The sequence below is a fragment of the Strix aluco genome, chromosome 16 (assembly GCF_031877795.1).
Source record: "Strix aluco isolate bStrAlu1 chromosome 16, bStrAlu1.hap1, whole genome shotgun sequence".
In the NCBI taxonomy this organism is placed as follows: domain Eukaryota; kingdom Metazoa; phylum Chordata; class Aves; order Strigiformes; family Strigidae; genus Strix; species Strix aluco.
In genome coordinates this window covers 10960098-10987976 of record NC_133946.1, presented here as the reverse complement: position 1 = coordinate 10987976, position 27879 = coordinate 10960098, and the positions used below count along the sequence as shown (strand labels likewise).

General features: G+C 46.0%; 1 protein-coding gene across 6 annotated transcripts in view; it reads right to left on the bottom strand.

Annotated features, from left to right (window-relative positions):
* Window positions 1-27879, bottom strand: part of DAGLA (diacylglycerol lipase alpha) — a 73156-nt gene that overhangs the window by 32183 nt on the left and 13094 nt on the right. For 2 of the 6 annotated variants that reach the window (XM_074842097.1, XM_074842096.1), the window contains exons 2-7: window positions 18677-18816; window positions 9107-9245; window positions 8351-8562; window positions 5867-5968; window positions 5131-5269; window positions 1851-1938 (exon numbers count right to left, since the gene is read on the bottom strand). In XM_074842097.1, the coding sequence (XP_074698198.1) occupies window positions 1851-1938; window positions 5131-5269; window positions 5867-5968; window positions 8351-8562; window positions 9107-9201 (636 nt within the window). In that variant the 5' untranslated portion in view covers window positions 9202-9245; window positions 18677-18816. Of the gene's footprint in view, window positions 1-1850; window positions 1939-5130; window positions 5270-5866; window positions 5969-8350; window positions 8563-9106; window positions 9246-12166; window positions 12333-17979; window positions 18100-18676; window positions 18817-27879 lie in introns of those variants that run through there. The other 4 variants (XM_074842095.1, XM_074842099.1, XM_074842098.1 and 1 more) reach the window with 4 other exon arrangements.

The window sequence follows — 27879 nt, the reverse complement described above, 5'->3', positions numbered from 1 at the left end:
TTCCAGATGGATTTTCCTAAGCAGCTCTAGCTCTGGATCTGTGCGAGCCGGCAGTCCTGGGCTGTGACTTCTCAGCAGGACAGCAGGTTGGGGCTGGGACATTCCCTGGAAACACGGTGGCATTTCATCCAGTACTGCGAGAGCGTGTCCCTGGGAGGGCCAGTGTGCTGGCACACGTGCCTGGATTTCTGCTAAAGGGCTACAACAATTCCTGCAGCCCTCCACACTTCGGAAACTGCGCCCTGCAGATGACTACACAGCACTTATCAACAACCCCTTTTAATCTAATTCATACTGGTTGCCATCTGTGATGAACAAATGTTCAGGTAGCCTTCACCTGACTTATTTTCACACAGCTCTTCATCTTATTACATCTTTTCCTTTTGAGGTTAAAATCCCAGTCTCATTTCTTTTCCTGTACAAGTTCATACCCCCTCCAATATGCTCCTTTTTCTGATGCATCTTTTAGGAGACCAAACACCAGGCTATATTTAGTGAGGACATCACTGATGTGGTCAGTACCTCGGTGATTTCCCTGTCATTTTCTATGCCCTTCTACTGAAGCTGAATGGTTTTCTGATTTTTTGGCCACTGCTGCGCACTGATGTCTTTGCTGAAGTGTCCTTGATAACTCCTAGCTCTTTTCCTGAGAGGTTGTAACTAATACAAAGCCCAGCATATGCAAGTAATTTAAATTGTTTCTTCAGATGCACATGCATCACCTCGTCTTCCTTTATGACTTTCTTCTATCTTTGATAACAATTCCCTGGTTCTGCTTGGTCCTTCAAGAGTTCTCAAATACTCATAATTCTGACCAACTTAAAAGAATTACGAGTCATCAGCAAAATTTTCCACTCAGCTCTCCAGCAGGTCCTTAGGAGTCCTGCTGAATGGCACCCTACAGCACAAACCTGCTCCCACTGCTTCCAGGGAGAACAGGCTGCTAATTTTTGGGGAAGTGATATCAAGCCCCTTACCCTTCCCTGCTGATAACAGCAAGGGAAAATCCCAACTGTAGCACGTGAAAACTTCAAACCAATGACCTTTACGTGAATCTCTGGGTTAAGTCATAGTTTTTGACTGTTAGTAATCCAGAAGTATGCTTTTGCTGATTCTGACAGGTTTACATTTTCCCATTTTCAAAGAGGTCTCTCTCCTTCTTAAGTGTATGAGACTTAAGTGTATGAGGCAGAAATTGCCTAAGCAAAATGGCTGGTAAAGGGAAATTGAAGCACTGTCAAATGTTGAATCCAAACATAGTGAAAATATGTATTTCTTCCACTGACATCTTCACTTAAAATTATTATCCCAGTTTGCTGCAACAGCGAGGTAAAGAACAACTTCAGGAGAAGAGTTTAACAACGTTGCTTTTCAATGCTACTAACCTTAGAGCGTGCTGCAACACTCAAAAACAGAGGGTTAAGACTAGAAATTTTGAAAAGACAACTGCCCTACCCAGCGATGTCACACCTGCACCTAGAGAGAAACACTAGCTCCTTTCTGCACGGAATACCCAGGCACCCTCCTGCAGAAACGCAAGGGGTCATTCAGGCTACTTGGGCTAAAGAAAGGAAGAACCACCTGCGTGCAGCAAAATTTCAAGCCTGGTCATTCTGAGGGTAGCTCAGTTTGCTGCTTCTTGGAAGGTATTTCCAGTCCTTGCATGCACTACTGTCGAGGCTCACTGGGCTCCTTGCGCCTCCAGATCTCACCAAACACACACGGGGAAGCGAGACACACGTTGCCCAGGGCTGACAGCAGGAGCCCCGCACTGCCACGCTCTGCTGAGTCCCGCTTATCGACAGCCCTACCCAGCGCTTGCTCTCTGCCAGGGGATATCTGGTACCTACCGACTGCGAGTCTTTTGTCCGTGTGCAGCAAAGAAAAACTTTGAGTCTGCGTGTCCAGCTGCTGGCTTGCCCTTCTTCCAGGCGGTGTCTATAAATAAAGGATAGAGTACGCACGTGAGGGCAGGCAGGAGAACATGGCTGCAAACAAATAGTAGGATTTGGTATGAAGTCACACAGCCTATGCTATTGCTGGTAAAATGCGTGTTAAATCATATTCTTATATTTATCCTGATCTAACAGAGACAAGGAGACCATGTAGAGATTAAAAACTCAGCTTATTTTATAGGACAGGGGAGATCATTTATAATCCAGTTGTTCTGGTCAGGATCAAGCCTCTGTGTTTATCTACACGATGGCCATCACATTCAGACAGGACACAACAAAGCTACTGCTGTTCTGTGATATCTGCTGGAAGCAAGACGTTCAGGAGCACCCGGTTCTGGGATGGAAGGAGGGTCTACTGGCAACTTGGCAGCTACATCACGTGCTGGGATGTGCTACCACTCGGGAGGAAAACTGCACCTTGGGGTGAGGGGGTGGGAACGGTACAAAAGACCCTGAGCATTTCGTATAGGAGGAGCTGTGCAATTTTTTCCAATAAATAGCTTATTTGGAAAAAGGTTATTTATTAAACACAATACAGTCTCAGAACTGAAACAATTTGCACTGTTTATTCAAGTATGGTGCATAACTTTAATCAAAAAAAGAAAGCAAGCTAAAGGCTCTCTTTCAATTTAGAAAAGGTTAAAAAAGGCTGAGTACAGAAGGTTTAGCTCAACCCACATTTGGTTTATGACATTTCAATTTCAGCTTCAAAATTAGCTAATTGGACATCCCTATTTAAAATGAACTATAGCTGAGTTCGTTCCACTGTTCTGAGCTTGTCCTAGTTACTACATTTTGCTGGGTGACAGTCCCTTATTTTTGGCTGGCACACCTGCAAACAATAGTCAGGCTCTGTGGCGTCAAAGTGCATGATTCTTTGCCAGAGCACTGTGCTACCTACCTACAGTCCATGGCTCCTCTCATGCAGGGTCTTTTTTAAATGTGAACACAGACTAACTCAACACAGGTCAGACTAATCTAAAAAGACCACTTCTATTTTCTGGCATATGATCCCATCAGGAAAAGCCCAGAAAGTGGGCTGCACCTGAAAAAAAGAGAGATGCTGGTAAAGGAGTATTTGCCTGCAACAGAAGGGGCAGATCCTGCAGGGCAATCCGGCAACTTGTGTCTGAACATTTTAAAACAACTATCCATAACCCCCAAGGAAGACTCCAAAAGAGGAACAGGAACATGAGTGTCCTAAGAGAGCTGGCAGTACTCAGTTTGCTCCACCAAACGCCAAAGAACTTGGGCAGCAATGCAAAGAACTTCACAACTTCACCGCGGGGGTTGAACAAGCAAGTGTGCTCCACAATATTTTCACTCCAACCTTTCCCAAATTCTTTCTTCCTAACACTGAACTTCCACATGTTTAATACGAGCTCTAAAGCAAGTTTCTTAGAAAAACCCTCCGTGCAATTAGCTGAGCCTTTTGTTTTGCTGTTTTATTTTCTTAGCTCTGCAAGAACATAAAAGCCCACACACATCACGATGCCACTGGTAAAGGAAAACCACTGTGTAACAAAGTCCAATAGCTACGGCAGAATACCACAAAAAGAAGCCAAAGTTACACATCTCCTTAATGTGACAAACAAAACAAATTTTTTCATGAATTAAGATAAAGGAAATATGGCTCAAGTTAAGTGCAAGACAAAGGTCAAACTACCGCTGTACATCAGAAAGCACGTACCACCGCAGACCGAGGGATTTCAATAGGAATGGTTAGCCCTCAGCATCTTACAGCATCACAATCCAGAAAGAGGCAGAGAATTTCATAACATATTCTTTGAAAACAATTGCTTCAGTAGTGAACACATAGTAACATTTTATGTTTCCCTTTCACATTATAGCCCACAGCATTTTGCTTGTTAACATCTGTTAACACTCCCTTTCTAGAGTGGAAATCTGCAAACAGGAGGCAGGAGCTCTCTGAAAATGTTACAGGCCCGGAGGGAAAAACCTGGCCATGGCCCAAGGGACAAATACCTCCACTCACTTGTCTGGGATCTCAAAACTCCTCGCAGGGGAGATAATCTGGGGGGGTTGTTTTGATTTACATTTAAGTTTTATGGCAAAAAACTTTGCAATCTGTGGCACTCAGTTTCCCTTCAGAAAAATAATGCGCCAAGCCAGCCAGCTTTGATGGAGCATGGGGTACTAGATCCACAGTAGCATCACAGCCTCTCACTCCCATCTCCCTGGGAACGTCCTGATGACAACGCAGCAACCGAACATGTTAGGCTACCAGGGTGCTAACTCCAAACATTCAAGGTTAGTGTTAGTAACAGATTGGAAAGGGTAGGAAGAATGTCTTGCATTGGGCTCCCTCAAACAAAAGTTGCTTGCGTGCTCCTCAGAAAACTCTTTTTTCCTCAAGACAACCACCTGAAGGATCCCATTTCAAGACACTGGAAGAGCATGTATTCAAAACACTCTCTTCAATATACATTCCTCGTGAGAAATGCAAAATCTGCAGAGTATTTTTGAAAGTCTCATTTTTTAGCATTCAAAACCTAATGCCCTCAAGTCCTACAAAGCCACATTCCTTGCTGACAGTTACATATGTCAAGACTGCCTAAGAAAACAAAGCCTGTTTGTGTTGTCCTGCTACTGGAAAAAAAACTTCTGAAAAATGCCTTGCTTGGTGAAAAAAAGCTTTCATACCCCCATCTGGGTAGCTCAAAGATGTAATCAATTCTTAATTAAAAGATCTGACTGCCAACACAAAAGAAATTGCTTCTTGGCCAAGACCAAATGCAAGAAACCTCAGGCCAAAAGGTCCTATGTTGAAGACAAAAATAAAGGAAGAAAGGGGCTTTGGAAGAAGATGCTGCTTCAACCTAAGCAAAATTAAGCACTTCCTCACCGTTACCAGGCAAAACACTGGTACAGGACGGGAAAACAAGCTGTTGTTGTGGTCAGCACTGGCCCAAGGGGCTCATAAGGATCCACAAACCCAGTGACTAACACACAATCCAGCCAGATATCACGTTGCTTTGCCTTCTTTGGCTACAGATGCCCACACCCAGCACCTGACAGCGTGAGCTGCATTCTCCCACAACCACCCTCACCAAAGGGAAGCCTGAAGCCAAATACTCCCTGAAGCAAGGCAAGGAGAATGTCAAGAACTGAAAAAAAAAATAAGCAGGGCTCCCTTCCAGAAACGCTGCTTTACCGCAGGTTGTATGTCCTCAGGTTGCGCTGTCTGCGCTTCGTGGCACGCAGTTTGACAAAGGTCCGACCTGTCGGGTCGAAGACGCACAGGACGGTGATGCAGACGCTCAGGATGACAACCCAGTTGCACACCACCATTCCTGCAAAGAAAAGAGAAGTCGGGTGCTCTGCCTGTAAGTCTTGGCAGCATCGCTTCCTGCTTTTCACCACACACATCAGACCCACCTCTCGATCGCTGCAGGGCAGAGGAAGTTACCCAAACACTCTTGCAGTCAGCTGCAGCAAAAGGAAATCCTCTGGAAAGGTTTCTAAACCACAGCTAGATTTTTCCAGCTGTTTTAGGAGACTGTCCATGCGGAAGGCTGTTAAATACTCATTGAGTATCTAGGGGGACTATGACATTAGCATCACCCCCCCCAGGAGACTGGCTGAGGCTGAAAAGGAGTTCCCAGAAAACAGTAAAGCCATTTTGAACTGAAGGAGAAGCAGGTCTTACAGACTCCCCAGCCAGACCCTTCCACAGGAACATGAATTCTTGCCTCAGCACAGACAGCACAAACAAATGAATAGAACAACTGTTCTGAGCAATAATGTCGCAGGAAAACAAGCACCACATTTAGAGCTACAATCCACTTCCAACACTCAATCCCCACATGCATGAATGAATTAGCTCTCCAAGGCAAGAGGACGTCTGCGCATACACAGGAATGCACACAAACCTCATTCCAAATACGTACCCAAAGTGACACTCTTTGCTGTGATATCATTGCAGGAAGCGTAGTACTGCGTTAGCCAAACGATGCCCACAATAGCATACACAAACTCAATCACCAAGATAGCTGAAACAAAAGGAACACAATGGATAGTAGCAGTGTCTCTCTAAGGATTAATGACTGCTTCTCCCCATCTTCTGGGAAGGAAACCCCAAGACAGGTTCTTTAGCAGGACAGTTGCACAGAATAAGTGATTGCAGGACTGGGCCCCAATGGTTTAGAAGGTGATATTCAAGGAAATGAACCAAAAATGTAATGTGTTCTTACCACTAATTACTCCTAAATGACACGAGGACCACACAAACATGGAGCTGTCAGTGCCCTTGGCTGTATCAGAGCTGGGAATCAGATCACCTTTCCTTCCACCCAGGACAGTGGAAAGGCTCCCTTAGGTAGCCAGAATCACCATGTAAGAGTACCTAGGTCTCAACTACCTCAAACAGATACGAAATAAATAGTAGTGTATATCAAGGATTAATTCTGCTTACTACACTTAGCAGATGTTCCCAGCACCTCTGCCCTTTGCAGCCCTTCCAGTAATAATTTCCAGGACATGGTCCTTAGGGAGTCATTTACTAGCTCCTCAGTCTTGCTCGTTACCCTGGTAATGAACAAGAAACTGGGGATTAACAATGGTTCCCCTGAACAAAAAAGTTGGGAAACTCTGAAGTGCCCATCCTCACACTTTCTCTACACATTACAACCCTAAAGTACAGGTGAGCAAGCAGGTATAGAAGGGGTAAGTAGCTTGTTTAGTAATGCCTAGCAAGCCTTTGGTGGAGCTGAGGCTAAACCCACCTTCCAGCCTAGCTGCCTCACCATCCACCCGCCTTATCTACAGGTTGGCCCCATATCTGTCTGTAAGCGGCTCACCACAGACTCTCACTAGCCCGGAAAGACTAGTTCCAACAGACACATGGAAAAGCTTTGAACAGCAGTGGGCAAGGAACAGGCTGGTCCTGGTTCCTGATCAGCCCAACCTATGTTCTTAAACTGAGCCAGGCTTTGCCTACCTTGGCTTGTCTCCCCTCAGATTACCTGCTGCAGGACAGGAGTCACAATAGCACAGATGAGACTTTTCTGGGTTCCTATTGGAACTCTTTCCCCAGATTTATCTGCACTAAACAGCAAATGCTTAAAATGGGACAGTCACATGGACCTTGCCCACACAATGGTCACACTCCTATTTCTATCATCAGAACTGATGAAGCCATTAAAAGTAAAAAGCCCCACAAAACAAGTATATACAAGACCCAAGATACAGTGTAAATATAGATCCTGAACACATGTATAGTTTAAGGCAGACAAGGAAGAAAAGTGGACAGTTCTTGGGTAGGAAAATGGCTCTTTGGATTCTCTCTACTTCCCCTGCCCCGTTTAGTCTGGTTTTAACACTGTGCTTCTCAAACTGTCAGGCTCTACTGCTTCCCTAGGGAGACTGCAGTGTGTCTGGGAAACTGGAGAGAAAGATTTGTTTGCTATTCATGTTAATGATTTGCACTTAGCACTCAAAAGGCTGAAATGTCTCCCAGACAGAGCTTTCAAGCAAGGTTACCCGTATGTTAGCAAATTCAGCATGAAAACAATCCAGCCAAAACAGAGCTGCAAAAACATGAGAAGCTTTGTTTGAAATGGGCTTAACCAGATCTGCATCTCCAAAGGGTTTTTCCTCTTAAAATCTTCACTCAACACAGAAAAACTGATCAAGCTGCTGTACCCAGAAGACAACGGAACAGACGAGGGAAGACAAGCTAAAAGGGAAGCCCTGAAAGAGATCAAGGAACAATCGCTTTTCTGGTCTAGTTCTTAGTGGGTGAGTGAGAAAGGAAATGTTTTCAGGAAGACAAATATGCACTCTGAGAGAGGACGCAACCAGTGAGCAGGTGGTAAACCTATTTATCTCGTGGTGCCTGAAGGTGGAGTATCGAAGTGCAGGTTGCTGGATGGAGAGATGCATCACACGTGAGCCAAGAGGTCAAGTATATGTCTCAGGGTGGGTGTAGACTTAAGTGTCCGTATGACAGGCAAGGACACGCACATGCCTCGGGGTCAGAACCCCCACGATTTACATTGACATATGCCTGTATTGTAGGAAAACGTGGGGAAAAAGGTGGGGGAGAGGTGTAGATGCATCTCACTGGCAGATCTGTGTTGCGAGACAGAAGGGGAGCATATTTTGTTAGAGGAAAGGGATGTACCTGCATCGCAATGAGGATGACAAGTTAAAGGTTTGCTAGAAAGATATTTGGGGCATTGCATGAGAGTCTTACAGCAATGACAGGGTGCAGTATATGTGATGTATTCAGATGCATATCACATACAAGTGGCCATCTGGATGTCTTTCAGAAGCTGTGTGTTTGTCAGGGTGTGGGGAGAGAAGTCTTCTGCGCTAGCAGATGGCAGTGTGGAGGCTGAGTCATTAGGAGGCCTCAGGCCGCTGCCTCTTACCCAGTCTGACATAGAGCACATACTGCATCGAGTCCCGGGGCTCTGTGTACAGGATACTGCCTCGCATGCTGAGCCAGATGATTGCCACCTCTGCGATCATACAACTGAGCAGGATGCCCAGGTAGCCTCTGCCGTGGTCCACCAGGTTAAGCGAGCAGGTCTCGTTGGGGTTGTACACCAGCCCAAAGAGCACCACAGAGAGGATCACAAACCTGCCAGTCACAAACCAGCTTGTTACCAGCAGTAAGCCAAAGAAAGCTGCATGTAACATCCCACACCTGCTCTCTTCACAAAGCCACTGAGGATCCTCAGCGTCCCCGCAGCTACTTACAATTAATATGAATTTAGGCCAGAAATCTCCTCCCCACAAGCCATCCAGAGGCCCTGCTACCCCAGTCAAAACAATTTGATGATCTGTGGCAAGTCATATTATCCCACAGGATTGCCACTCCAATTGTTTTTCCCTGAACCCCTGTAAAGAAACACAGCCCCAAACTCCAGTGGACAACCTTGGGTAGCACTGGAGGATGTGGGGAGCTCTGGTCAGGCTCTCTCTTTGGAACTGGAACTAGAACTTAGAACAGAACTTCTCCAAAGAACCAGAAGCTGGAAATATGTTGGTGTCTGTCAGAAATGCCCCAAACAAGCCTTCCAGCCGCATGTATAAGCGCAGGAAGAATTACAGCTGCAAGAAACAGGAATAGCAAAAAGAATTCATGGGAGAATTCAAACCATCATTCTGCCTTTCTCACTTACCAGGTGGTATGCAGGAGGAAGAGGAAGACGGCTGGCAAAACCAGGTCATCGCTGCCTACAGACCAGCGACGGCGGAACACGACAATCCCTGGCATGGCTAGCGGGTCTGAGGAAGTTCAGCAGGGACGACACTCACCTCCTGGAAAAGAACAGACTCAAAGATGCTGCTGACCCTCTTCAACCCCCTCCAGAGAGCCAGACACCAGCAGGGCTGCACCTGAGCGCTACAGGTTTTACACCAAAGATGACAGAGCTTCTTCCTTCCAGCACCAGGGGGCATGGCATGCTCGAACAGGACAGGAGAGGAATGTACAGTTTGAAGAGTGGGAAGTATCAGGTGAAGCTGGTGTGTAACTCACTGAACATAATCACCAGCTCCACTTCACAAGATTACCTGGAATCCTCTTAGGGCTGCATGTTGGTAAGCGGCCACTGTTTTGGTGTGTTTTGGACAGGTTACACGGGCCTCAACTCTACAGAAAGGCCCTATTAGCATGTTCTTCCACAGGCACACCTCCTGCCAGCCTCTTCTCTTGTTGTCCAACAGTTCCCTCCCTCACTTGGCTCGGGAAGCCAAAATACCCATTAGCAGTTAGTGGCAGCATCTGGAGAAGCTATTGACTGGCTCCCAACAGCAAGCACTCAGAGCTAGGGAGCAAGCTCCTAGGAGATCTCTCACTTGAGCATCACTTGCACAGAAGCACCCTGCCAGCTCCACATCTCCTTTGTGTTCACACTGGCCCTGACAGGCACTAACAATTAAAAGGTCGAAGATTGAGGAGCTGGCTGTTCCTCCCCACATTTTGTTTGTACTCCTATTTTTAAAGCTTCACAAACCCTTTAAAAAAAGAAACAGCAGTGGTATAAGTCACGAGACTCCACAGGGCTATCCAGACACCTCCTCCCAGCACAGCTCTCCCACACCATTTCAGTTCTGCTGTACACACTCCAGCCTGCTCCAGTACAAGTCCACCGCATCAGAGCGGCATACCCCATCTCCCTTCTGCATTTCTTCTACAACTGTGACCCACGTCATCCTGTTTGGTTTTGTCAAACTTTGGTTTCTGAAAACATGTCTATGCAGTCTGCCCCCAGTGATCTCCTGACTGCAGTGGTCAGTCCTGTCCCTCTCTTCCGTGCCCTAAACCCCGTTCCACTTCTTACCAGTACTCTCCTGCGCTACCACGGACCAGGGGACACCACGCCTTGGCCTGTGCCTCTCCTCTCCAAGCCATCATCTCCAGAGTGCCAGGTTCTCCCAACTGATGTATCTCAGTTCCAAATCACAGCACTTCTATTCCAACCCCACTAACCTCCCAATCTTCATGTTCACACACTGCAGCCAGAGTGCTCCATCCACGACCTGCGGTGACCACGCCACTCCAAAGCCCCATCTTCAAAGTAATAACTGCTCTTTGTACCGATCTGGCAATTTGATTGTTGCCTCTGAGCATAACAGCAGACTATCCACATTTGTTACTTACAATGTAATCAGGATTTCCAACAGTGTTTCAGAGGGAATATCATCTGCTATACCTCATGCACCAGGCAAAATAAAAAAAATAATCAAACTTGTATATGATGTCTTGAATTTAGTGCTCTGCGTGAAAAAAGAAAGGGAGCAACATGATCACATTTAAACTAATTTGAAGCTTCATAAGTAACACAAGTGTTAGGCTGTGGTCGGTCACAAAACCATCACAGCACTGATTGCTGCAGTAACAAAAGCTGGCCTTGTCCTACTAAAACCTCCTCACCAGTCAGGTGTGGTTACCCCATCCCTTACCTGCTGTGCAGAACATCTCAAAACAGAGGGGTCTCCCCTCCTGTACCAACACCCACGGCCAGTGGACTAGACCTTCCTACCCATTTGAGTCACCACATATTGAAAACCTACACAAATCTTTCACACTTTCTGGGAGATTCCATAGTTAACAGGCTGACACACTTCCAGTCCGTTACTCACTTGGGTGAAGGAAACGCTCTATTCCACAAACAAAGCAAATGTGAAATTACAACACCATTTGGATTCACACTTCCTTAGCACATAATAATCAGAGCACTGGGTACATTGCAGCTCTACCTTCAAACTGCTCACTCCTCTGGCCATCTGGCAACTTCTTCTAGCCTTGCCACGAACAACCCGCCTGCCTGCCACGCGCCGCCCGTAACAAAGCGCTTATATCCTGAACATCTCCCCGCTCAGGGGACGTGGATACACTTTCCACGTTCATCCACTCTGCCTCTGGCCACTGCGGCACCTCCCAGCCAAGCTCTAGACCTCAGTTCCTAGCATCCCTCAGCTTATGGCTGCATCCCGCCAACACGCTTTCCACAACTCTTCCACCTCTCCAGACGCGAGCAGTTGTGCTCTGCCTGCTTTCACCACCCTCTGCCAGTTTAAGAGGCAGGGTATCGGCAAGAGCAGCAAACATCTAATGTGAATTCCTTATCCACAGCAACAGATGGGGATGGAGCAGAGCAGCCTGTCACTCACTGTCACACACGAGAATACTCACTGGGGGACTGTCACTCCTAGCTGTATACTTACCAGGCTCCCTGTGCACTGCAGAAAGAGTCTCAATCAATTTTCAAAGACTGTCTATTAAAAATCTAAACCATGAGGTCTGGGGCCTTGCCCCCAATTGGGAAAGAAAGGAGATTATAGAAGGCCTGAGACCGTAAAGCCCACAAAAAAAAAAAAAAAAACCACTAAAGCTCTCAGTGTGTGGACTCTTTGGCTTCATCCCAGGAACTACATTTTAATATGAAGATATGATCTAGCAGGGGAGCTGTGAGGAAAGCAGAAGGTCAGAATGCAAACAGTCCTGAGACCACTGACCCTAGCTTTGCATCAAGAATCCCTTGCACTGCCCCTAAAATTGCTGCAAAGAGCAAAAAATTCCCAGGACCTTGAAACCTGAACCCCAGTACAAGAAGCCCCAAGCTCCCAACCCTGAAATTAGGGGGAAGCACATGCAGGCACAAGCTTTGTGTGCCAAGAGTCCAGAGCCCTTCACCCTTGGATCAGAGAAAGATCTATGGAAGCAGAAATCTTACATGGCATGTGGTCCAGCTGCTGCACATTCTTCTCTCCCGTAAAGGTATTTCAAGAAAAGTGCATATCCACGGAGACAGACATCACAAGAGAAGGAGGGAGCAGCAAACTCTTCTTGCAGCCATTGAAATTCCCACTCGGCAAAGGGAAGGATGGTGTGGTGACTGCCTGCCGACAGAGCCTGGCATCATCTTCAGAGCAACTCCCTCCCTCCAAGACAGCAACCTCATTTATTCATCAGGGCTGCTGAAAGCCACCGAGCCAGGGGTCGTGACTCCCCCCTTCCACACCCCCAGCACCCTCTAGAAGGAAGTGACATCATCCCTATTCTGAGGAGATTGTATGTGAATTGTGGGAAGGAGGACTGGGAGCGAGAGCGGGCGATGCTGTCAGAGATGCACAGAGACAGGAGAGAAGGAAAGCTCTACAGCAGCAATTGCAGCAGCACAAACCTCCCTCTTGCCACCAAGGAGCCGGCAGCACCAGGAGCGCTGCGGTAGCCGTTCGGGCTTGTCCTGGAGCCCCGGTTATGCACGGGAAGCCCTTCAGCTGCAGCGGATGGCATCAGGGCTGGGAAAGGCTCAGGGCCGCTGGTCTTTCCTCTGGCATGTACTGAATGGCCAGGGGGATGGGAATTGGATGGGACACAAAAGGGGCACAGAGAGGGGCCACCCTGGTCACAGAAAGGAGAGACTGTTCCAGAGGAGCAGCCTCTCCCAGGCCTTTTCAGCCGTTAATTCCTTGTGACATGCTCTGGGGTATGACAGGATGTGGGGGAAGGGGAGAATTAGCTGTCTGTAGGGGAAGGCTTAGAAAAGAGCAAGGGAGAAAAATGCTACAGCGAGACAACATTCCAGCTAAACCTAGGAGATTTAGTCTAATCCAACATCCCATCACATCTGACATTAGCCTCAGAAGAAGGTATACACGTAAATACAAGCCAAACACAGCCATAGCTGAAGGAAAAGGGCTGTGAGTAGATCTTGCACCGCAGGAGACCACCCACACCACGCCAACACCCCGGGAGACAATCAGCTACTCCCCACCACCCAAATCCACAAGCAGATTTGCTTTAAGCTCGCAGCATCACGCAGACACCCAAGGCACAGTTGCACCCACACAGCCCAACACACTAACCCCCTGCAAAGCCTCATCCCTGGATCCACAAAGGGCTTGCAGGCTCCCTCAGCATCCCCCCCTCCATCGCCCAAAAACCTCCTCCTGGTCCCCACTCAACCTTGCTGCAGTTCAGACCATAACTTGCTATTTCTGTCCAACAAAAGATGGGAGGCCAACACCACTCTGAAATCTGATCCACCAGTGCCAACAGTTTCTTCTCACTTTGACAGACCACTGGCAATGTCTGCGCAGAGGCATTTGCAGGAGGAAGCCCTGCTAGCCCGATACATTCATCACCCACCTTTGCCCCCGGCTTGAGATGGGGACCTGCTTGCAACTGCACGCGACCCAGTTATGAGAAAGCAATCCCATCTCATCTGTGCTTCATATCTGTCAGCACCCTCTTTCAGCTGGTCTCCCCAAATTCTGCCTCAACTCTAGAGTCTTACAGTATTATTCATCCAAACTACCTCAAAATAACAACTGTTCAAAGCCCAGAAACCAGACTTTCATCTTCACTGCTACTGGAAGCCCAAAAGAAAGGAGATTTCTAGGTCTTAGCTCTGTAGATGGTTGCAGGAGTCACTACAGGACAAAGCCCCTTGCTGTCCCACAGAAATCCAGGCACGTGTGCCGGCACACTGGCCCTCCCAGGGACACGCTCCCGCAGTACTGGATGAAATGCCACCTTGTTCCCAGGGAATGTCCCAGCCCCAACCTGCTGTCCCGCTGAGAAGTCACAGCCCAGGACTGCCGGCTCGCACAGATCCAGAGCTAGAGCTGCTTAGGAAAATCCTTCTGGAAAACTGAAACAGAACAAGCTTTGTGTCACGGCGGCTCAAACAGCAGCATTTCCTGGGGAGTTGTTTTCTGCTCCTCCGCTTGCCTGTGCTGCCACAGCAGAGGCACCTTCCCTTCCCCTGACAGCACAACCAGGTCACCCTGCCCAGGTATCCAGACACCTGTCCTGAGGGTGCAGCAGCCTGGCTAGAGAGCCCCAGGAGAAGAACTGGTGCATCTCCACAGTAAGCCCTAAGAGCCACCTGAGTAGCCCAAGGGAGGCCCAGGACAGTGTCTGAACAGCGCCAGATTAACTCCATCCAGCTGGGTCCTCTAGAAGTGCCTTCTGCCTCCTACCACACAAGATGGCAACTGCAAGTGCTCTTCCACAGCACAGCATCTCCTTCTACAAGCAGACCCACATTCTATCCCTTGCTGGTACACCTGCGTTTCTTCTTTCTGCAGTTATTTATTAGAGCTATTGAAGCTCTCCATACTTCTTGCACATGCCAAAGTGTTTTTATGCTGAAGTGAACTAAAAAAGCAACAGTATTTTAAAATAAGTATGTTTGTCAAATTTGGATGACCAAATAAAAAACATTTGGTGTGCTTAACCATACAGCTCCTGACCCTTAAACCTCTGCTGGTTCATAAAATACAAACCCTCCCCCTGAAATCACACTTCACTAACAGATAGGGTCCCGACCCCATCAAGTCACCCCCCTACCTGAACCCCTTATCCATCCTTTCCTCACAAGGATGGCCCACGTGGGACATGGGCTTTCTACCCCAGGTTGGGTCCCTACCCCTGCAGCTTACAAAACCTCCTGTTCCCATTAAACATGTCTTTCTAGAAGCGCCTACTGTACTTGATGGAAATCATCAATTAGAACTTGGATCAAACTTCATCGGTCCTCATCCAGCTATTTTTAAGGGCCTTAAATGGAGCTCTTTCTGTTTCTGAGCTTGGTTCTTCACAATCTGGGAACTGTTCTTCCCTTGCAGGGAGAAGGGGGGATGTGGCTACATCCATACAAAACATCCTGAAGCTGGCTAGGAGGCATTCGCTTGCCTGTGTCTGCACAAATACGAACCCATCTCTCCTCCAGCACCTCTTGCAGGACCCAGCAGGCAGCATGAGCGAGACTGAAAGGTCGGCTGCTGTGTATGTCCTGCACAACTTACCCATGACAACCATTAGCAAGAAAACAGCAGAAATAAATGGGTAGGACAGATGAAAAAAATACCCAAACCTTCAAAAAAGTGCCCTTCCAGGTTGGGAATATCTAAGAGCATCTTACAAGAGGGAGAAATACCTACTCAACACACAGAGTGTGGAACAGAGGCTCACAATACAAGGTGGGGACAAATGACATGGCACCAAAGGAAGATGAGCCCTTCCCAAGACAGAGCTGCCTTTTACAAGTGGCAGAAGGTCTCTACTGCAAGCAATGTCTGCAGGAATTGCAGCGAAAGCTCCTTCCCTGGGGGAAGATGGTACAGCAGCTGCCAGAAGGTTGTGAGGATAGTTCTAGCATGACTGGCTATGATTAAGGGAACAGATCTGTACTTTAAAGAATATTGTATGAATTAATATAAAATTTAAGAGTCGTATTTACAACCAAGCCACAGACCACTGAGCATGGGCTGGGAACACTGGTAAAAATCAATGGGATCTTTAATTTTGAAATACCAATTTCACACCTACTTTTAAGATTCTCCTTTACAGTCTCCCATTTTCCAAGGAGAAGGAAATAAAATGAAAGACAGTGCCAGAGCCGTGGGATTAAGCCATCAGATTTGAGAAAGGGAAGGTTCAAAAAGCCTCCTGTGGCTTAGCACATTTCAGCTGCAGCTCCCCCAGGATAAGGCCACCGCACCACAATCGTCTCACTACAATGTCATCATTACAGAACTAATATGATTAGGTTAGATCTGGAACGACAATAGTGCCCACTGACAAAAATACCCAAAATACATCTCAGAGTACATCGCATCTTTGGCCTTCAAAACCCAGGGGCCAAGAACTTACCTGGACATCCCACCAGCTGAAATCATAAACGCTGGCATAAATACACTCTTGGAAGTGCAATGGTGATGGTCACAATAATATGTTGGTAGTAACAAGAACAGACTACTGGCTAGTTGGCCCAACACTGGCCCATCTCCCTCTCAGCTTATTCCTCCCTAATGTTTCTTTAAAGCCCTTTTGCCTCAGGCAGCATAAACACATCAAGATGTTTTCTAAGTGCATGTGCTCCTTGATAAATCCATCCCCTTTGTCCCTTACTCCAAACACCTCTTGCCTTGGGTAGAAATAGCTCTCACGAGTCCCACACTACCTTCAAACACAGACAACATCTGCTACCTTCTTGAACCTCGCAGCCTTACAATTTATACCCTCGAATTTCAAAAGCCTCTTGGAGTTTCTTAAATGGTCCCTCTTCTCTCACAAGAAAAAAAAATCAGCTCTCAAAACCGTATTACTAACGCAGAAGATTTAGTATCACATTTGCTATTCGCTCCAAACTGGTTATTTTCCTGTAGAACAATGCTGTGCACAACACACCGCAAAGGGCCCAACGCTGACATATCACCTGCTCTTGAGCAGTAGTATAGATAATCTCAGGTAGTCTGAGCCATTAACCGAGATGTCAAAATTCACGAGTATTTTTAAAAAGAGATGTTACCCTTAAAATATTTAATTTTGGGGCTCTGCACGCAAAGGGTTCAAGTTTTCAAGCATTTTTCTGCAACTGCAAGGATTAGTGCTTTTCCCCTGTCCAACAACATGAGAGAAAGTGACCATTTATGAAAAAAACCCAACAAATACACTGCAAGTTGGCAACATCCATTTTCCTTCATTCAATGGAGTCACAGGCAAATGGAGAAACCAGATAAAATTCTCACCTTTAGCCTGTGACAGCGGCTCATTTGCTTTTGGAGGGCTGGCCAGCCATAGCACCACTGTCTTCAGGAATAAAGCTGTTCTTTGCAAAGTTGAATACATTTTCTGAACAATTACTTTTTATTATAGAGACACCAGAACAACCAATGTATCTGCTTGGTATGTACTTGTCCACAGCGGTGGTGTTTTCAGGAAAAAAATATTGGATTTAGTGCAAGAGTACAGAGAGGTCCTAAGTAGAGTTAAATGATACCAAACCACTATTATTCACAGCACTTATTCACAACCACCAGTTAGAAGGAGGATAAAGGATCCACTGAATTAAAACCAAAGAAATTCTCTACTTTGAAATATTCCTCCTCTAATCAACTGGTACCAGTTCAGAGCCTGTTCCCAGACATCATAGTCCTACAAACCAATGACACTGTAGATCATGATGGTTCCCTCTGGGAGGAGATCTCCCAACACCCCCCGTGTCAGGACACACAGGCTGAACACCGCTATCCGGGCAGCATGCTCAGCACCCCTCTCATGAGCCCTTTTCCAGCAAGTGCACTTAGTAGGTGGATCTGCCAAGGTGCCACCTGCCTTAGTTGCACTAAGATGGGTATATAATCAGGAAAAAACCCAAACTAGCAGGATCTGAAGTCTCCCCTCCCCTTTTTTGTTTCCAGCTGGGATACCCCAGAGGCTGGGATTTGTCCATGGGCAAAAAGGAAGAAGTCTGCAGGGGATAAGCACAATCCTCCTCTTAAGAGCACTTTTATTTTACTACATAAAGACAGTGATCACTGTGAAACATTTCAACTGCCCAAATTAAAGGAAGAATAATGTTCTGAGAGATGAAAAAAGCCTCACCCTATAGCTCCAAGATTATCAGTGCTTTTCTCCTTGACCTCAGTAGGAGCGCAATTTAACTCCAAGCTTCATACTTGTCAGACTACAGAAAATTAAAAGTCTTCATGAATAACTGGTCAAGAAACAACAGAAGTTGACAGATAAACTTACCTTAAAATGAGCCACTTTATTGAAAACCTGGGAGTGGAGAAGGAGCACAATCCAAGTCTGCTGACACTAATTTAGTTAAAAACAACACCCAATCGTTGTATCAATGCCGACATATCTGCAACCACCTACATTTTGTGCTAGCAAAGCCCACAATCTGAGCTTTCTGACGATTCCAAGCTTGAGCAAAAATAATGTCCAAGTTGCTAGGGGGAAAAAAATGTATTAAAAAGTGAAACTAATTTTGTATTTTAATTAGAACTTACTGTTCTACAGGGTAATAAAATCTGCTAATGTTTAATAGTCAGCAACCAGTGACAAGACAAGCTTGTCTTGAATGGGGCAGGGAAAGAACGTGGAAAGAACATTTGGATGAGTTGACCTAAGTCTGTAGATACAGCAAGCACCTCGCTTTGAAAAATGCTGAGCAGCTGGGCACCCCAAATCCGGCTCCTATCAGCAGGCAATGCAAACAATCCTGGTCAACCCACGCTCACATATGTGGTAGAATAGTTAATTTTTCCTGGGCACAATTATTGGGGATCAAAGTGCTTTGTTTTTGTTGTAATATCCCACGGCTATATTCAAAATTTGTTAATTCATGGTTGTAAACCACACAACCGTTAATTCATCCATAGTAAAAATAACAAGGGCTGGATTAAGTCAGCCAGGGCAGAATGAAGTGGTAAATGGTACTTACGAAAGGAGTGTTTCAGATGTAGCTGACTGGTGCCAATCTGACAGCCTCATTTCTTTAGGCAAGCTATTTTTCACTACAATACTGGCAAATTCAAATCTGTCAGTTTTACTCCACCCTGGAATGCTTATCAGATCAGCCACCTTAAAAAAACAGGAAAAAAAGATCAGGAGCAGCATATTTCAAGGTGAAAATAAATATATTCAGCGATGCATGGCTGCTACAGCTATTCTTGAAGTGACCTGCCTTTAGGAATAGAGAGGACAATCCCAGTCACACTGAAAAGTAATTGCCTCTCTACGATACCATAGGCAGGCTCCCTGGCTTCCTAGTTTATGCTAGTGGGCAAACAGTTTTCCCAATAACTTGACTCATTGCTTCAGGAATTCCCTAGAGGATGAGTCACATGCAGGGAAAGCCACCAGTCATTCTACGGGAGCTAAAGGGACCACCGCTGCCAATACGAGAAGAGTGAAAGAAGTGGGAGAACAGAAAATCAGTGCCAAACTCGGGAAAACTGTGCGGTCACCACCACTCCTTGGCAGTCCTTCCCTGCTCCCCTCCCCAAAAAGCGTGCTGGCGAGCAGAAGCACACCCGTTCAAGCAGCAGAGAGGCAGCACCAGGCTCTCGAGTGACGGGAATCACTGTGGAGCGGTTTCCTCCGTGTGCAACTGTTGGGACAGAAGGAGGAAACGCTGGCTCTGCTCACATCCAAGGACAGCTTGATACAGGAAGGGAAGGTGTCTCTGGATGGGGAAGGTGCTAAGGAATTAAAAACAGTGCCTCTTCTCCCTCCCCCCCAGCGCTGAAGGGGATATAATCAGAACTAACAGGGGCACGTGCAAAATTTCAGGGCCTTTAGCTCCTCACTCTACACCACAACCCCCTGTTCACCGGGATTCACAGATCGCACTTCTTTTTGTGCTTCACAACTTATTCTGTGATTTTTCCTTTCCTCGCATGCCATTACTAAGTGGTTAGGCAGGTCTACGCCTGGTTTCAAGTCAAAAATGCTGAGAATCACTGCTATGTCACAAGCTCTTCGGTAAACTAAACCCTAATGCACGTTTTCTTAATACAATTTGTAATTATTAAATGTGGATGCCAACTCTGTGAAACTGCCAGGCTCAACTACATTGGAAATTGGCTTCAAACAGTCTAAACCTTAACTCAGATACAATCTGTTCTCGTTTTACTGGTGCTGCCTGTTTATTTCAGCCATTTCCCTCAATCATGTCCCTGATCATAGAACCCTGGGCTGACAGCCCTGTTTCTAATCAAACATTTGGCCCCTGTTGCTTCTCTGGTCTCTTTTACATTTGCATTAAAATGCATCTGCTGATCTTGGGCCTCTACTTGGGTTCCCATTGCCACTTTTGCCTCATATTCGTAACTTTGGGCAAGGCTGTACCTATATCTTACATTCCTAAGAAATCAGACTGCAAAGATTGGGTCATGGAGGTCATACACCCCAAAGGCCATGCATATTGTGTCATGTCCTTAAACCACCCAGGATGAGATCTGAATTTAAGAGCTCTCTCTAGGTTATTGGAAATGACTCAAACTGTCACCGTTTTTCCATGTCATTCACCACTAAGGATCACTTCTAACTCGCAACAAATTGCCCTTTGCCAAATGTTCTCCCATTACATCTCCACTCCCACAAACAGCCCCAGGAATGCAGTTAACCTATTTCACAACCACCTTTTAACAGGTCACTCCAAAACCATGAAGTCCTAGAAGCCCACCTCTTCTACCAGTCTCCCCCGAGCCCTGATCCATTTTCTTCCAATGTTCAAATCAAACTCCCAGTAGACAGACACCAACACACTCTTCCAGGAGCCCACCTCATTCTGCAGCAGTATTTCAAAGAGGGAATATTCTCAAGTGCTGTGATTTCCCAAAAAATACAATGTCTGTATTTCATTGCAAATGGACATGTCTGCCCTCCCCTGTTACTCCCCAAACCTTCCCAGGCTCCCACTTTCCAACAGCTTATCCCTCCTGAGAGGATCAGCCTTTCACCTTATTAAACAGAATCTCTTCTATTTCTTGCCCATAACTCCGGATTTCTTAGAGCCTTCCCTAAAATTTAATCTAACATCGGGACACACTGCAAGAAGGAGTATCAGTCATTCTTGCAAACACATTTAATAAAAGAGAACCTAAAGCCATATGTACGGCATCCTATCTAGAAACCTAACTCTACATTGCCATCATCCCCCCTCTGCAGTATATCTCTGGCTTCACAGAAGTAACCTCAAAAAAACACAACACCCTGGATCCATTTTTTCCAAGGAGGTCTTGTGAAGTCTAATAATATAACTTCCAGAGGACTGCTGCTTTCCAGAGGAGGGCTTCTCCTGGCACGAACCCAGGCCACATGCCCATATCATGGCACATATCCACTTTCACTTGAATGTTTCCCTGGGGCATTAATGAAGCGAAGATCAAAGACCGAAGCAACAAGCTCTGTGTGGTGAAGGATGTGTGTTGCTCAGGAGGCATAAACACATGCACAGGTAGGCATTTTTACCAACACAAGCATCAGCACAGCAGTGACCACCTTTAACGTACACCCCACATAGCATAAACACCACATCCTATTTGCAAAAATCCCATAGCAGAGAACTGCGAATTTCAGCTTGGAAATTTCCTTGACTGGGATGATATTGCTGACATATACACACTGTAAGAGGCTTTACAGCATGTGACAACAGAGCATTGCCACCGTCTGTCAGAGAAACACAGATATTAACCATCTGTATCTGTACACTGACCCTCCACTGTTCTCAATCCATCACTTCGGGTACTCAAAAGGAAGCTTTTCAGATTTTAAAGGAAAGAGGCTTTCAAGGTAAACAACAGTAGAACAGCTTTGTATTGACTAACATGCTTTTCTTATCCTAGACAAGCCCAAATTAGTACAGATTAGAATCTTAAAAAGGTTTTTCTATCGCTCCTAAGCTCAAAGTTTAAAGCCTAACTCTGAATTTTCAGATGCTGGCTTCTGCTGCTGCAACTTCAGAAAAAAATGTGGTTCTGCCCCTCCCATCCCGTGGCTTCCACCTCAGTGCATGAGAATAGCCCTTGAAATAAAACAAATGATCAGGCTAAGTATTCCCAGAAGAAGAAGAAGAAGAAAATCTTTCCTTATTCCTGCCTGGAGAACAGAGTCTTCTAAAGAAAGCTGCCAGCCCTGACCCGGCTCATGTAAAGCTTGCTAATTACAGTGAAAATCTGAAGTAAGCAAGAGCAGGAGGGAGGGAGAGCTAGACTCCAGCTCCGGCTCACACAAATGACAGCTTGAGCAAACTTTTCCTGCCTCAGTGGTTGCTGCTATAAATAACACCCTCCAGGGCTCAGTGCTGCAGGAACCCAGATACCAGTCACCTCACAGAGACCCTCTGAAGTCTGCCCTGCTCTGTACACACCCGAGCTTTAAGAGCAGCCTCCTTCCAAAGTTACACACACACCAACATGCTTCTCCTACACGCAGCTCCTCTCCCAGACGTAGTCCCAGGCCTGCTAGTAACAGCACCTCCTGTGCTCAGCGCAGTCCTGCTCTCACACACACGGGTGCACTCCGCTTTCTGAAAGCCCCCCTTGTCTCTTCACCCAATCCATTTGACTTCATGCATCTTTTCTCTCCTCTGGCAACCCACTCCCCCATTATTCTGTCATTCTCTTACTCCCTTTTCTTTTTCAGTCTCCACATTTTCTGTGCTTCCCTTGATGACATTGCTTTGCAACCCTCCATTTCTCCACATTTTTGTTGCTAAGATGCCCTGGAGTATCTTGAGACAAGCAGAGCTCCTCCTTCCAGCTGCTGACAGCTGTTCTCTAGCCCAAAAGGCCTGGCCATTAAGAACCCAGAGGAGATCACCGAAGAAGAGCGCAGCGCGCCTGCAAGAAGTACAATCACCAACTGTTCAGCGCGTGCAGCTCCAACTCCCTCCCGGCTTAGGAAATTAAGTCCCAAATTCAGACCCAGTGGAAATCAAATCTGGGCAGTTCCCCTGTGACTTAGCAGTTTGCTTTCCCTCTAGCCACTTTCTCCAGCTGGTGCTTCAGCTAAAGATGCTGTAACCACACATGTGCAGCACAGCTGCAAGGAGCACAAGAAAGCAAACAGCCTAAGTCCCACACCCACCGGTCACTGGGACAAGCAGGCCAAATGCTTCCTCCTCCTCCTAGAAATTCTTGCCCATCCAGCACTTCCCTAATGACACAGCAAGATAAAACTGAAATCCTGGGCTGAACGCTGCCAAGCTGAAGTAGCTAGACTCTTCCTGAATCTCGGATTTAGATGCGTGTGATAGAAGGCAGGAATCCTATTTTCATTTTGCTTATGTAAGCAAGGATGAATCAAGCCCAGGTTTCTCTGATCTTGTGTCATATTTAAGCCACATATACATCTTTCCATAACCCAGAGCCCTTCTCTTCAGACAGAGCCTCCCTTAGCTACACTTCTAAACACCAGCACACACATCCCTCCTCCGCAACACCCACACACAGCACCTTCTGCACACACAAACAGCACGTAATCTGCACGTGTAGCTCATCTACAAAACCTCCAGGCCCTTGGTGGCTGCACCTTGCCTGGCCATTACACAGCACACGCAGCTCAACCCACCCCGCGCTAGCGAGTATCCCCTCCCGCTGCTCCCCAGGAAAGCCCATAGACAAGTAGATAATTCAGTTTCTAGCTCAGAAATTATTTCATTAGACAGCTCAATTTTAGAAAAATCTCCTAAATTCTACAGCATTCTATTTTCCAGCTACGAGTCCTGCCAATACTCTTACTGTCTTATATGCATTTACCCAAACTTTTTTCCTGTTCTGTCACAGAGCTTGCATAGACTTCTGCCTATTTTTCTCTGTGGGATCATCACTACAGACCCTGGAGTTGGAACAGCTAATTACCATCTCATCCTCTGCTCCCCAAATGTCTGACAAACTCGGTGCTACAGGTATCCATACATTCCTGTCCTCAACTCAGGGTACCATGCATCTCCTCCTCATAGCATGCCCATGTTTTCACACTTACTTCCTAAATTTACACTCCTCCATTTTCTTCAGGTGTCTCCTTGATATACCAACCATCTCTTTACTCTGCCTTACAGCTCTTCCAAGATCCCAGCTGCAGGATACTTTCCAGCTGACTTTTCTTGAGCCTCTAACAGGAATATCATAAACTATTTACTGCACTTCATTACTCTGGCTCCAGAAGAAGGCTACCTGAAGCAGACTGGGGGGGGGCATACCCCTTCAAACGCATGCATGGCATAGCTTGCAGCTCATTGTATAAGATCTCAAAGTAAGTGTTTCTAGCCTGTCCCAAAGGTTGCCTTGATATTTTCATGAAGACACATACATTTTTCTCCCCATTGCCACCACTCTCCTTGTTTCCATATACTCCTCGCTTGCTCTTGTAGCATCTGCTGGAGAAGTCCTTAAGCCTGTGTTGGTAGGAGCTAGAAAAGCTTGTCACTATGGGGACATTGCTGCCCTCCTGGCCATCCAGCTCTGCACCTAGAATGAGTTTAGCAAAGATGGACAAAAGCAAGGTGACAGGAGGTGAGGCAGAAGCAGACATCCCACGTGACGAGAGCTGCAGCACTAGAAATACCCTGAAAAAGCATTCCGTGGCTTCAAGCAGCTGTACAGACGGGAACTGAAAAGCACAGATTGCAACTGCCTGTTTCTGTGGCTAACAACTGGTTATACTGAAAGAAAATCAGGAACAATTCTTCCCCAAGCTAATGGAGTGTAGGAAACATGAACTAGCCACACACAGGAGTCCAACTCCGGTGTTAAGGACTGCTAGGACTATGGTAGGAGGTATAAAAAAGCAGCAGGAGACTATTCAGAACATAACTCAAAACCATGGTTACTAAAATACAGAGACGAGAATCATGAAAATAAGATGAAAGAGATCAGAGATCACAAAAGAGGGAGTGGGAAAGGAGCTAGGTATTTTCTCCCTGCAAAAGAGAAGTGGACAAAACTTACATACAAGCTCTGTCTAAACAGCATTAGTTTGGTGCCAGTGAACTGCAAAGGAGAAAGAATCAAGACCAGTCATCTCACCTGAGAGCATGGAGAGATCTGCCAGACCAAAGAGCCCAGCCAGGCAGCTCGCCTGGCACCCAGCTACAGACCCTCTGGGAGAAATAAAGGGCACCCTATTTTCACAGTTGATTCAGTTGTGCTATTCGTTTTACAAAAGAGGGCGGACTGGCCTCACTGTCCCTGAAGTCCCTGCCTGTCTGAACTGAACAAGAAAAATGTCATCTTTCCTGAAGAAAATCAGCAGGGTCATCCTCAGAGCTGTAGATAACCTTGTTATCTGCTCCCAGGTACAAATACAAGAGGTGGGAGGGTGACTGCTCTGGGACCTGGCTGCTGCCTGTCCTGGACAGAAGCCAGATGGTCCCCTTCAAATCTCTCTATTGAACTAACTTCTATTGCAAAATTAAGACATCAATACCTTAGAAGTTTTTGTAAAACAAAGGAAAGCAATTTCATTTTTCCATCAATGAGAAAGACAAAAAACAGAAGTTGACCCCAAATCTTGTCCAGAGTGCTTACTAACAGCTCAGAAAATGGGAAGGCTTGCTACTCCAACAGCTGTTTGGAAAAGGATGCATTTTTAAATTGATTGCTGTAAGAGAAGCCACCTTTCCTCTAGTCTAGCAGATAAGAATTTCAAATGCTAAATGAGACTTCACACTTGAATTTATAATCCAAACAGGATTATAAAAAAAAAAAAAAGCTGTTTATTCAGATATACTCCAGGACAAGTGATTGGCTCTGAGCCGACACAGTTTTAGGTTATTAGAAGAGAAAGTACTTTTTCCTCTTATGCTGCAGGCAATGCATCATTATCCCTGTAATTAAATTTAGTGCCTTTGTGGCAATGCCTTCTGCAGGATTTATCTAGGTGTGGACTTTTTTCCCTTTCCTTTAATTATATTACAATTAACCATGAAATGTCCATTCATTTCAAGCTTTTCAATTGGGGTTCAGAAGTAAATGCCCGAAACAGTCCTTGGCGAGAAGTGTTATGATAATCTTGGAAGAGATCACAAGATCTGGGGTTTGGTAACTAATTCATTTATTGTTGTTGCAAGTGAACTTTCAAAGCCTGAAAAAAACCAAAATCTTTATTTCATCTCTTCCAGTTATAGTACTTGATTCAGATCCTTATCCTTGATTAGAGCTCAAAGGCCTCAGGCAATATTCTGTTGCAATTAACCCAGCTGATTAAGGTATAATCAAGCACCTAAGTATCAGGCATAAACCCAGCCCAGGTCTGAGCTCTTCTGCATCATAACCCTGTGCTGCTTCTTTTCCTCAATTTCTTCACTCAGCCACTTAAATGCTGAACACAGGCACAAACATTCAAGCTGAGATTAACTACAGTTCTTTTCTGGGCAATGTGGGAAAATGTTCCCAGCCCTTTTGAAAAGGAATTATAGGAATTATGCCTGCATTCTTGCAGAAACATTTTGTTCGATTTAAACTCTGCATGGACCTCACAGACCACCAAGCACAGCCCACAGGACTAGCAAACTATTCTCTTCAGATCACAGCCTGAGATCTGTGTGTACAACAGGATGCAAGGACAAAGCTACACTAGGGTCTTATGGGATGGCTCCGATTCTTTTCCAAAACAGGACTGTAATCCCAATCTCCTTGAGAAGGCAATCTCCTGAGTACTCAGTGACAGATCGCATGACAACTGCATTTAGGTGCCAGGTAGCCTCTCGCACACCTTCACAACGTTCTTGCTGACAGTCTTCCCCACACTCCACAGCCAACCCACCTTCTCCAGTGAAAAATCTATGCCTCTAACATCTGACATTCAAGTTTTGGTGACCTCAAGAATCCAGGCATGGTCTCTCCAGCCTTTCCCCTATGCAGCTGTCCATCAGGCAGTTCAGTTTTTCACATGCTGTCTTTGAAACTTGTAGCATTAGGGGTATATGCCAAGAGGTGCATTACAAAAGGGTGCCTGATGAAAATACTGCATTATTTTCACTGCACAGGGAATTAATTAGCAGAACCAGTTAGTGATTGGGTTAACATTGGAAGCAAGATAATGAAAAACTCTTATTTATTCATATTAGTGTCGCTATTTTTCACGTGAACAACTAATCTTTTTGTATATCTTAGGGTGCACAACACCCAATACATCATGTGGCAGAAAGCTGCACAGATAATTTATGATTTTATTTTCATTACAAAGAAGAAAACAGGAGAGCAGACAGACCCAGAAAGCGTAGTCTGCTACAGCATCCAGTTTTGAGCAATGACTTGCCCAACACATGATGAATTCAAGCATTCTTTAAACTGGAAAAAATTAATGTCCACAGGCTTCTTCCTTCCTCGCTGTACTCCTGTCACAGCTAGGAGCAGAGCATGCACTAGTATATCGTATCCTACTTCAACTGAATGAATGATACCATAGACCAAAACGATCACTCTGGAATAAGGCAATAAGAATACTGGTGGAATGACACTATGAATAATTCACCGTCAGTTCAATGATCTCTCCTGGCACCACTGAAACTTTAAAGGTGTTCCAGCTGCCAGACTGAAGTTAATCTGGAAAAGGAAAAAAGTATACAAAGGACACAAGAACAACCCCACTCCCTTTCCACAAGCAGGTTTTAAATTGCAACATCAGCAGCCTATACATGCCTTCTTCCCTCTCTCCCTCCTCCTCTCCCTATGCTTTACCCTAATATGCCAGGGAGGAGACAAACACAGCAAAATGGAAAATTTGAAAAAATTATGCGTTTCCACCAGTGATAGGCTGTACAAGAAAGAAGCAGGGGAGGGGCAGAGAGACAATCTGGGCTCTGAGCTGTGTTAGGTTATAGGATAAAAAGCTCACCTACACACACAGGAGCACGGAGGCACAATGGCAAGCGGGGGAACCCAAAAAACACCCTCACCCAGGCTCCTCCCAGGCCCATCATAGGAGCCATCACCCCACCAAAGGCTCATCTCCATAAGCACAGAGGCACCAGGGCAGGCAGGGGAACCCTGTTAACCTAGACAAGAGCAGCAGAGCCTCTGCCCTGGCTCCTCTCCGGGCTGTCACAGCAGAGGGTATATAACTGTACATTTGTCTACACGTTGTGTATGTATGTGAGGGCCTACTGGGACTTGCACACTCGGCCTTGCTTTTGGC